The sequence below is a fragment of the Diabrotica virgifera genome, chromosome 4 (genome assembly GCF_917563875.1).
Source record: "Diabrotica virgifera virgifera chromosome 4, PGI_DIABVI_V3a".
Taxonomy (NCBI): domain Eukaryota; kingdom Metazoa; phylum Arthropoda; class Insecta; order Coleoptera; family Chrysomelidae; genus Diabrotica; species Diabrotica virgifera.
The window spans coordinates 145,365,868-145,378,883 of record NC_065446.1 but is presented as its reverse complement, the minus strand read 5'-3'; the positions used below and the strand labels follow the sequence as shown (position 1 = coordinate 145,378,883).

The 13,016-nt window shown below is 33.1% G+C and overlaps 1 protein-coding gene across 2 annotated transcripts in view; it reads right to left on the bottom strand.

Annotated features, from left to right (window-relative positions):
- Positions 1 to 219: 219 nt before the first annotated feature.
- Positions 220 to 13,016, bottom strand: part of LOC126883185 (G-patch domain and KOW motifs-containing protein) — a 546,084-nt gene continuing 533,287 nt past the window's right edge. Inside the window, exon 6 of one of the 2 annotated variants that reach the window (XM_050648427.1) lies at positions 220 to 810. In XM_050648427.1, coding sequence (XP_050504384.1) covers positions 302 to 810 — 509 coding nt within the window. In that variant the 3' untranslated portion in view covers positions 220 to 301. The remainder of the gene's footprint in view (positions 811 to 13,016) is intronic. The other variant, XM_050648428.1, reaches the window with a different exon arrangement.

The window sequence follows — 13,016 nt, the reverse complement described above, 5'->3', positions numbered from 1 at the left end:
ATCTTAACATTTTTTTTTGTTTTCATTAATACTCAAACCCACTGTTTATCCTTCTTGTATGAGTTCATCTACCATTTGTGTTAATACATCTCCTTCTTTGCCATTATCACAACGTCATCGGAATCTTATGCTACAATTTGATTAATAAGTAGGTATTTCAATAAATACTTATGGACCCTTTGTATTTAAAATAAAATATAACAAAAGTGAAAAAAAGTCAACGTATGTATCTAAATTTAATTTGATTATTGAACAAATCGTGAAAAAACTTACAACCGTGATAGACACCATAATTATTAGTTTATCTCTTATTTCTCCGCTTATATCTGTCGTAGTCGGTACCGCTGCTACTGCTTCTGTCATTCTTAGATTTCGAAATACTATCATAATCCGAGTCTGACGATGAACGTTTGCTCTTTGATGATTTCTTATTATTCTTATATTTTGATTTACCATACGGTGACCGGCTTTTATCCCTATGTCTCCTTTTATCTTTTCTTTTATGCACTCTCTTCGATTTTCCGTAATCACTGTCTAAGTCTGAAGAATCTTTATACTTTTTATAACATCGACTATATTTTTCTTTGTCTCTACTACCACTACTTTTACTGCTAGATTCCTTATAATATTGATCATCGCCAGAATAGTTATTGGTTCCTTCTGGCTGTATCTTAATAACGCTAGATTTTCTTTCAGCATTAGATTCTTCATCGTTTTTTATGTTAGGCCCTCCTTTGTATACCACATTTTTTATTTCTGCTTTAATTTTGTTCTCACTCATCTCTTGATATTCTTTGTAAATGGCACTATCTGTAATAAAAACAGGTTTTTAGAGTAGAATAGTAAAATCGATAAATATGTACAAAATTCATATAACGTTTGTACAAATGCAAGAGTCTCTACTAGAACTAGGAAAAAGACAGAGTACAGAATATAAATAGCTAAATAATACAAAAGAAAACTATTAAATAAACAAAAAAGCGGAAACAAGAAGCTAAAATTGAGAAAACAATAGAGCACAATAAGAATATGAAATGCTTAACCTTCCAGAAGACGGAAATAAAAATTGCAAAATCAAAAAGAAAACGGTAAGAACACTTGAGTACGTTATCAAAAATTAAAAATTGACGGGACTATAATAGAAATGGAACAAAGAGAAAAATGAACCGGAAAGGGCAAACCAAGACACACCAAAAAACTGATAAAACAACAAATATCGGATACAATACAAAAAACGAAGACGAAAATAACAAAGGAAAAAGATATGAATGCATTAGATAAAATAAAACATACGAACAGAAAAAAATATAATGAAAAACGAAAAAACGTGATCAACTAAAAATAAGTACGTGGAACATCAGAACAATGCTTGAACCAGGAAAAATGTAGGAGATCGTCTCCGAACTAGAAAGAAAAGAAAAGGTTATTGCAGTGATTCAAGAAATTAGATAAGCAGGTCAAGGAGAAATAAATATAAAAAACTACACACTCGGGACAAGGAAAACAAGGCCAATATTTAGTTGCTTTCATAATTATGGGAAAAATAAAAAAATAACATTATGCAATTTAGACCAATAAATGAACGTATGGCTCACCTGAGATTTAACGCCAAACAATGAATATATCAATCATAAACGTATATGCCTAAACTGAAAGTGCTGCTGCGGAGGAAAAGCCAAGTAGTATGAAGAACTCGAACGAGAGATGGAGAATTTATCTAGAAAAGACACAATACTGGTAATGGGAGATTTTAACGTCCAAGTAGGTAAGGAAGACTACATTAACCAAGTGGCAGGTAAGCACACATTATTTAACCTAGCAGCTAGTACCAATATGTCAACGATTATGTAACCTAGCAGCTAGTACCAATATGATTATCATTAGTACAAAATTCGAACATCTTAAATACCACAATAGACCAGGACGAATCTGTGAAAAATGTCTATTTTTGTATGTGAGAGGTGGCATTCGGATTTTTGCAGATAAAGTTATTTGACAACTTCAATAATAATAATTGACTTATGCTTATGCTCCTTCTCAAATATGCCCGGAACATTAATAACAAACTTAATAAGGAAGTAGAATAGAAGAAAACTTCACTTGTAGGTAGATGGTATATAAATTTATTAAAATTTTTTTCTAAAAAGGTCCAAGTTGGATTAAAGTGGGTACATCACTAGTACAAAAAACACAAAAGTTTTCGGACTAATCAGTCTATCATCAGGTTGAAACTTCAGATCCAAAGTAGTTGGAACTAGCTACATAGTTAGGTCGAAAGACCTTAGGATTACAAGAATTAAACCATTTCGGCTACAACAATGTCGACAATAAGTCGATGTTAAAAGAATATAATGAGACTATAATGGAGTCTTCATCTTGGCTTTAAACTGACAGGATTCTGATTCAAACTGACATCCTGTCAGTTTGAAGCCAAGATGAAGACTCCATTATAGTCTCATTATATTCTTTTAACATCGACTTATTGTCGACATTGTTGTAGCCGAAATGGCTTAATTCTTGTAATTCTAAGGTCTTTCGACCTAACTATGTAGCTAGTTGATGGACTGATTAGTCCGAAAACGTTTGTGTTTTTTGTACTAGTGATGTACCCACTTTAATCCAACTTGGATCTTTTTAGAAAAAAAATTTAATAAATTTATATACCATCCACCTACAAGTGAAGTTTTATTTCCTTAGTAAGTTTTATATTATGGTATACAGCCAATGAGAGGAATCTTTTCCTTTATATTTTATTAATAACAAAATTAAAATATTTAAAAATTAATAAAAATATTGATTTTTTTTCTATTCTCTTTACCTATAACTTTAAAACGATTCATTTTGGAGCAAAGTCGTATAAAAATAAAATAAAGGTAATTAAATTTCATATGACATACTGTTACAGAAATTTGATACCGGAAGTGGTTATCACAAACTATATAATCAATTTATCTATTTAATCATGATATTATAATATAAAATACAAAATAGAGTTGTTAATCTCTCTTTATCTCAGGGATTTACTGTGGGTTTAGCAGAGGGGGGTCCTGTATGTTTCAAGCATTAAAACAACCTATAGCTACGAACATTTATTTAACATAAAATAGAGGAAATTGCAACAAATATATAAAAAATGGATTGACTTTAATACTATTGGAATATTAAATATAAAATATTGTTAAGACTTTAAAAGACCCTAACTTATCACATACATACACCGTTAATACATTAACTATACATATAACTATACAATATAACATAAATATACTATAGTAATATTGTTATTAATGAATACCCTAATTATTGTGTCTACCTAAATTAGCATCCTAATTTATCACAAATACATACACTTTTAATACCTTGTAATATAGAATATGTAAATATAAAATACACCCTGAAGAGTAAAAGTACCTACGTTGTGCAAGAATCAGATATGTACAGTAAACATACTACGTATATTAATATTGTTATTAATTAATACCCTGAAATACCTACTTTGTGTTTACCTTCGGAATGAAATCTGTACAGTAAATAATATACCCTGTATTAACTCTTTTAAAATTAATACCTTCGTATAGCTATATTTTGGTGTATATTGAGGCTACAGGAAGGAAGGAGTTCATTCCGTTGATAGTTCCTAACTTAGATATATACTTACTTACTTACTTACTTACTTACTCCGTGGCGTTACAACCCTTCGTGGGTTTTAGCCGACTCGACAACATTCCTCCACTGTTTTCTGTCTTGAGCAATTTCCATCCAATTCTCCACGCCCATCGCGCTTAGGTCTCCTGCTATATTATCTCGCCACCGGAGTCGAGGGCGTCCGGGTGGTCTCCTTCCAGCTGGGACTTCCTCCCACACCAGTCTTACTGTTCTTTGGTCAGAATGTCTTCCGAGGTGTTCCGCCCATTTGAGTCTTCTGGACTTTATTTCTTTTATGATGTTGGCGTCTGGGTAAAGTTCTTCGAGCTCTTTGTTAGTTCTTATCCTATATTGTCCTGATGTTTCATCCAGCACAGGACCAAAGATCTTCCTTAGGATTCTTCTTTCCCAAACAAGTAGTCTCTCTTCGTTTGCTTTTGTTATCGTCCACGTTTTGCTTCCATACATTACAACGCTTCGTATGATTGTTTTATATATGTATTTGTATCTTCGCGCGTCTTGTTAATTGTTTTGATTTTATAAGGTTTTGGAGGGCAAAAAGACATCTGTTGCCGGCCTGTATCCCGTTGTTTATTTCTTGTGATCCGTTATTGTCTTCAGTTATTTTTGTTCCAAGATACTTGAATTCTCTAACGCGCTCAAAGTTAAAGTCATCGATGGTGATGTTCTGACCAATTCTGTCTTTGCTTTGGTTATTGCGGCTCGTATACATATATTTCGTCTTGTTTTCGTTGATTTAGAGCCCCATCTTCTCTGCTTGCTTCTCGAACCTCACGAAAGTCTCCTTCATCCTTAATCGTGTGTTATCTATTAGATCGATATCGTCTGCAAATGCCAGTAGTAAGTTTGGTCCTTCTCGATGAAATACTGTATTAGGTTTTTCGATTCTTGCACTTCTTATTATTTGCTCCAGAGCTAAATTGAAGAGTTGTGGTGAAAGTGCATCTCCCTGTTTTAGTCCATTGTTTATTTCAAATGTCTCCAAGTATTGTTGTCCAACTCTCACCTTACATCGTAACTATTCCATACACATCCGTATCAACCTGACTAGTTTTTTTGGAAAGCCAAGTTCCTGCATCGCTGTCCACAGTCTATCCCTGCATACTCTATCAAATGCTTGTTTACAATTTATGAACATCTGATGAAGCTCACGATCAAATTCCCAGTATTTTTCCATTATCTGTTTTATTGTGAATATCTGGTCAATAGTAGAGCGGCCCGGTCTAAATCCGCATTGATAATCTCCAACGATTTCTTCTGTGTATTTTTTGGTTCTTTCTAGCAGGATGTTTGCAAGGATTTTATAGGTGGTGTTTAGGAGTGTTATTCCCCGGGAGTTAATACATTGCTTTTTGTTTCCTTTTTTGTGTATTGGTACAATAACTCCTTCTTTCCATTCATCTGGCATTGTTTCTTCTCGTAAAATACAACGCTTCTCCTACATGTTTTAAGCACTCTGCGGGTATACCATCGCTACCTGGTGTCTGATTATTTTTAGATAACCTAACTTAGATATTATATATATATATAGTAATGTTTATTATTAATATATAAATTTGTACAAATACAAATATACAATATATATATATATATATATATATATATATATATATATATATATATATATATATATATATATATATATATATATATATATATTGATACATGTATCCATGTGACTTCCAAAGTAGATTCTCGTAATACGTTGCTACTTCATATATACCGTTATGACTTCCGATTTCGGAAGTCACAACGTTTTGCCTATATTTTTACGAATTTGGCTACTAGATGGTATCAGAAGGCTTATATTAAAAATTTCGCTGGAAGTCATATCGTATCTAACATACTCATAAGATCAGATTTTAGTTCGACGGTATATCACCAGCGCTAGTGTCGCTCCCGTGCTACTATACAGGTTATGTACACAACGCGTAGCGTCTTCCGTATACCACACCGCTCGGTGTGACTTCCGTTTTTTGGCAACCCTGTGTAACGGTTTCCAGACATTTATCTGTTGTAGATTCGCGGTCCTAATCGTACTTAGTGTTTTGTGTGCCTTTTGTTTTTAAACATGAATAATAGCAGATCTGCTTTACTTTTAAAGTTAGCCTTAAATGAAGGTACAATAAGTGATTATATATCTCTATAATTATATATTTTCTGTACTTATTTCAATCTATAATATTTACTTACCTATTTACTTATATAAATTCATTTTTCTCGTGTTTTTGTTTACTTCCTTTTTTACAATGAACTTCTAATTTAATCTACACTCACCGGCACGAAAAACGGGCACCCTAAAAAAATGGGTAATTTTTGATGTCTCGTATCTCCCAAACCTTTGGTCCGATTTAAGTAATGTTTTTAATATGTTATAGCCTTATTATTTAACAATATAGCTATGATAACATTGTTGATAGACAGGTAAATTTTCATTGTATACCGGGTGTACCAATCAAACTGGGTTTTTTTCTCAATTTTCACAACACCCTGTGGAATATTCTAGCCTTTATAAAATATTTAAATTAAAGCCTAACTATAGCTCCAGGTTTTATTAACATTCTGTTTTTTTATTCATTCGCTTACGTTGGATAATAAAAAAGTTAAGGACTTTAACAACTAGCCATGTTCTTTATCGATACAGGTGTTTCTAAATATAAGTGCGACAAATTTTAAGGGGTAATTTCTGCATGAAAAAATAATGATCGTTTGGCAAAATAATTTTATATTTGCAAGCATTTGCGGGCATAGCTTTATCAAGTAAACGATCATTATTTTTTCATGCAGAATTACCCCTTAAAGTTTGTCGCACTTATTTAGAAACACCATGTATTGATAAAGAACATGTTTAATTGTTAAAGTCCCTAACTTTTTTATTATCCAACATAAGCGAATGAATAACAAACAGAACATTAAGAAAACCTGGGGCTATAGTTGCGTTTTAATTTCAATATTGTATAAAGGCTAGAATATTCCTCAGAGTGTTGTGAAAATTGAAAAAAAAAACCAGTTTGATTGGTACGCCCAGTATACAATGATAATTTACCTGTCTAGAAACAATATTATTACAGCGATATAGTTAAAGAATAAGGCTATAACATATTAAAGAAATACTTAAATCGGAGAATAGGTTTAGGAGATACGAGCCATCAAAAATGACCCATTTTTTGGGGTGCCCGTTTTTCGTGCCGGTGAATGTATCTATTCAATAATCTAAATTATTTTTAAAAATCTTATTAAAAGCTTAAATACAAGAAATGTAGGTAAATGTTCTCATTTAACGAAATTTCCGAAAATTGTGTATTTTTTTGACCCAAGTAGGCTGAAAAATCGATTTTATAGTTATTGTTATTTCGAAAGTAATAAAACGTGTAAAAATTACAAAAAAATTGAATGTACAATTACAATTGAATGGAATTAAATACACGATAAAATGAATCAAGAGCGATAAAAAGTTTAAAGTAATAAATTCTAGTAATAATATAAAATACAGTAAACTCTCTCTTAAGGGGGTAGGCGCAAAATCTCTGTCCAATGCTATTTAAATACATTTATTTTTTTCGAATCCTGAGAAAACTAATAAATATTTTTTAAAACATACACCCAGAATGAAAGATAACATTATTACGGGGGACCGAAAGTCCCTTAGAATAAAAAAAAGTTTCTTTTGAATGAAATATTCGAAATTAAAAATCACACTAACTTTTCTCTTGTTTTTTCATCCCATTATCTTTATTAAAATAAACATATATTAGGTATATAAGTTATTAAAATAAACATTATATAAGTTTTCAGGGACTTTCTGCCCTCGGTAATAATGTAAGCTTCCATTCTGCGTTTAAATTTTTCAAAAATACTTATTAGTTTTCTCAGAATTCGAAAAAAATTAATGCATTTAATTAGCACTGGACTAAGATTTTGCGCCTATCCCCAACGAGCACCTCCTCTATACGGACGGTATTTAAAACAAAATTCATTTGCCGATATACTGAGCCTGTACTCTTCCGGACAATCCCTTAAAATGATGTGTACCTAAATGAAAAAAAAAATACATAGATATTTTTTCCAAATATGTTAGAATACAAAACTACAATATTTATATTTTATTATTTCAAATTAACACAGAGATGACAAGGAGTGATATTTGATAACTCTTTACCTTATCAGCAGTAGGTAATAAAAATCTGGTTCTAGTGTGGGATCCGTCATTAAAATATTTTGTGTGTCGGTCATTAAAAGAAATGTGACACCATAACGCGTTGCTCTAATAATACTTTAACATTGATATTATGTTGTGACTAAAAATGTTAACGGAATGTCTGCTTGGCAAAAGAAAACATCGGCACAATATCAATTTTCTTCTTTGATATGTTACCTATGTGTATGCCAAATTTCATGTCAATCTTAAGTGGTTTTTTAAAATTTATGGGTTTTGCAATATTTTACCGTCAGCGAACGGACTAATAGAAGAGGATCCGATATAAGGCCGATCTGCATCGATCTATTTAATGGATAACAATAATTATTGGATATGTAATTTAGTATGTTAACAATTATAAAAAACAAGGGGTGCATGATCTAATTTTCTTCTGACTATAATCAATTAATAATTAATAAATGACTTTTATCTACTCTATGTCATATTATAATATATACATTTTTAGTTTGTGAAAACTGTCATTATAGATAGCAGTGCTTTAAAGTAAGCATGAAGTAACAATGTATTTTAAATGGGATTTACTTTTTCTCACTGTTTTTGACACACTTTCATATAATTAAATATTCTTTCTTAACTTTCGCGTTTCATGGTGATGACATCTTCTTTTTCTTCAAGTGCCATCTCCGCGAAGGAGGTCGGCAATCATCATAGCTATTCGGACCTTGGAGACGGCTGCTCTGAAAAGTTCGTTTGATGTACATCCGTACCATTCTCTCAGGTTGCGCAACCACGATATTCTGCGTCTCCCTATGCTTCTTTTTCCTTGAATCTTTCCCTGCATAATGAGTTGGAGCAAGTTGTATCTCTCTCCACGTGTAATATGTCCGAGATATTCCAATTTTCTGGTTTTAATTGTATTTAAGACTTCCATTTCTTTATTCACCTTTCTCAGAACCTCTTTGTTTGTGACGTGTTCTGTCCATGATATTTTTAGAATTCTTCTATATACCCACATCTCGAATGATTCCAGTTTTTTCATTGATGCCGCATTCAAGGTCCAAGCTTCCATTCCGTAAAACAGAGTCGAGAAAACGTAGCACCTAGCCAACCTTATTCTTAGCTCTAACCTTAGATCTCTTGTGCAGAGCACAAGAGAGGTGATGACATAATGAGCAATAAATTACAAAAAAAAAATTTGACAGTTTTGTGGTTTGAAAGAAATTAGAATTTTTATATGTCACAGTTCTAAGAATTGTAGAATAGAAATGAATTCCAGTGACGAAGAGTTACAGTATTTTTATTTGTTTATCGTAGATAAAATATTGTATGAAATTGTGCGTGAAGTACTTTTTGCGAACTTACGCGATGTATAGCACTCACTCCGTTTCATAAATAACTATTTTCATATATTAAAAAAAAAATGTTTCGACCCGGGTAGATATTATTCCAGATTTTCAGATTTGGGCACAGAGTTGGATTGTTGGGGCATATATGGAGAGCAGGTAGCGCAACAACTATAAACTCAATTTTACAATGGAGACCCGGAGTTAGAAGGAGACGCGGAGGAACTAGAATAAATGGTTACAGGAATTAAAGGAAGATTTATATAGGGCAGGAATTAGAGACTAGCAGAAAAACAAAAGAGGATAGAAAGAAATGGAGAAGCATAGTCAATAGTATCGAGTAGCAGATTGGGAAAAATCTGCTCGAAAAAGATGGATCTAGATAGCTTTTTAGCGGGTAATCCCCACCTGGAGAGTTTAGCCATTTAATTTTTTATTACATATTATTATTGGTACATCAAAAATTAAAAGGACGGTGCCTGTAATAAAATCTAAAATATTAAAATTTTCTATAAGTTCAAATTTATTTATTAACATTTTTGATATAATTTTCATAAATAAATGACTTACTATTAACACTTTTTTAATTAATTCCAATAAATCCATTTTACAGCAATAATAATATATTAGTATTTTTGTTAAAATAAATATCAATCATATTATCATAAATAACACAGGTTTACAAAAAAAACTAAATTTCGGACAATTTGACGAAACCATATGATAAGAGGGTTTTTGGAGTGGCTGATCACAAATCCGGGGTCTGCTCACCTCTATCGCGTCAGGTAAAGGTCATTTCAAGGTCAAATCAAGATAAATCGACAGTCGCTCTGAAAAAGTATATTAGGGGGTTCTTGGGGTCGCTGAAGATGAATCCGGAGTCCGCTGACCTCTATCTCGTCTAGTTCAACGTCATTTTAAGGTCAAATCAACATAAATTGACACAATTGCTCTGAAAGTATAGGGAGTTTTGGGGTCGCTGATCATGAAAACTGCGGTCCGTTGAGCTCTACTACGTCATGTAAAGGTCATTTCAAGTTCAAATCAGGAGTTAACAAAATTGATTTGACCTTGAAAAGGCCTTTACCTGACGTGGTTGAGCTCAACGGGCCCCAGTTTTGTGATCAGGGACCCCAAAAACACCCTAATATACTTTTTCACATCGATTGTGTTGATTTATCTTGATTTGACCTCGAAATGACCTTCAGCTACACGTGATAGAGGTCAGCGGATCCTGGATTCGTTATAAGCGACCCCAAAACCCTCCTAATATACTTTTTCAGAGCGACTGTCGATTTATCTTGATTTGTCCTTGAAATAACCTTTACCTGACGTGATAGAGGTTAGCGAACCCCGGATTCGTAACCAGCGACCCCAAAAACCCCCTAGTCGTATGGTTTCGTCAAATAGTCCGAAATGCATTTTTTTGTAAACCTGTATAATCAAAAGAATATCAATATTTTAATTTAAATAGACAACTTTAAAACACAGACAACTGTATTCACAGTAAAAGTTTCAAAAGATCACACATTACGCTCAAAATAGGAGGTAAATCTAGCAGACGAGTCGTTGTGACTTCCAAAATATGACAACACCGCTGGAAGTGACAACGCGCCTTGAACTACCCTATATATGGAAGCCATAACGTATGCTGTACGCTTCGGTATATACGTATATATATACAAAATTTATTTTGGTAAATCCTTTCCCCTCAATAGGTAGATCCATTTTATAAGCCCCCCTTTTACCAAATACACAATTTTAAAAAAATAATTCCTAGTAGAAAAGGTGGAAGTCGGACAGCCTCTTCTGTATACCGGAAGTCACAACTTAACGTGCATCAATATATATATATATATATATATATATATATATATATATATATATATATATATATATATATATTGATGCACGTTAAGTTGTGACTTCCGGTATACAGAAGAGGCTGTCCGACTTCCACCTTTTCTACTAGGAATTATTTTTTAAAAATTGTGTATTTGGTAAAAGGGGGGCTTATAAAATGGGTCTACCTATTGAGGGGAAAGGATTTATCAAAATAAATTTTGTATATATATACGTATATACCGAAGCGTACAGCATACGTTATGGCTTCCATATATAGGGTAGTTCAAGGTGCGTTGTCACTTCCAGCGGTGTTGTCATATTTTGGAAGTCACAACGACTCGTCTGCTGATTTAGCTCTTACTTTAAGCGTAATGTGTGATCTTTTGAAACTTTTACTGTGAATACAGTTGTGAATGCAGTTCTATGTTTTAAAGTTGTCTATTTAAATTAAAAGATTGATATTCTTTTGATTAAACAGGTTTACAAAAAAAATACATTTCGGAATATTTGACGAAACCATATGACTAGGGGGTTTTTGGGGTCGCTGGTCACGAATCCGGGGTCCGCTGACCTCTATCACGTCAGGTAATGGTAATCTCAAGGTCAAATCAAGATAAACCGACAGTCGCTCTGAAAAAGTATATTAGGGGGTTTTTGTGGTCGCTGATGACGAATTTGTGTCCGCTGACCTCTATCACGTCTAGCTCAAGGTCATTTCGAGGTCAAATCAAGATAAATGGACACGATCGCTCTGAAAAAGTATATTAGGGGGTTTTTGGGGTCGCTGATCACAAAACTGGGGTCCGTTGAGCTCAACCGCAACAGGTAAAGGTCATTTCAAGGTCAAATCAGTTTTGTGGACTTATCCTGATTTGGCCTTGAAATGACCATTACCTTACGTGGTAGAGCTCAACGGACCGCAGTTTTCATGATCAGTGACTCCAAAACCCCTATATTTTCAGAGCGATTGTGTCGATTTATGTTGATTTGACCTTGAACTAGACGTGATAGAGGTCAGCGGACTAATGATTCGTCATCAGCGACACCAAAAACGCCCTAATATACTTTCTCAGAGCGACTGTCGATTTATCTTGATTTGACCTTGAAATGACCTTTACCTGGCGTGAAAGAGGTGAGCGGACCCCGGATTCGTGATCAGCCACCCCAAAAACCCCCTTGTAACATGGTTTCGTCAAATAGTCCGAAATTTAGTTTTTTTTTGTAAACCTGTATTATTTATGATATGATTGATATTTATTTTACAAATACTAATATTTTATTATTGCTGCAAAATGGATTTTTTGGAATTAATTAAAAAAGTGTTATTAGTAAGTAATTTATTTATGAAAATTATATCAAAAATTTTAATAAATAAATTTGAACTTATAGGAAATTTTAATATTTATTATTTTTCTTGATTAAATTTTGAATTTTAGATTTTATTACAGGCACCGTCCTTTTAATTTTTGATGTACCAATAATAATGTGTAATAAGAAAATTAAATGGCTAAATACACCAGGTGGGGTTGAGCTGCTAAAAAGCTATCTAGATCCATCTTTTTAGAGCAGATTAGTCCCAGTCTGCTACTCGATACTATTGACTGTGCTTCTCCAGTTCTTTCTATCCTCTGTCTTTTTCTCCTAGTCTCTAATTCCTGCCCTATATAAATTTTCCTTTACTTCCTGTAACCATTTATTCTAGTTCCTCCGCGTCTCCTTCTAACTCCGGGTTTCCATTGTAAAATTGAGTTTATAGTTGTTACGCTACCTGCTCTCCATATATGCCCCAACCATCTAACACTGTGCTGAAATCTGAAAATCTGGAATAATATCTACCCGGGTCGAAACATTTTTTTTAATATATGAAAATAGTTATTTATGAAACAGTTCGTGAAGTATGCTTTTTACGAATGCACGTGATGTTTAGAGCACAAGCGACAACGGAGCGAGTGCTATACATCGCTTAAGTTCGCAAAAAGTACTTCACGCACAGTTTCATACAA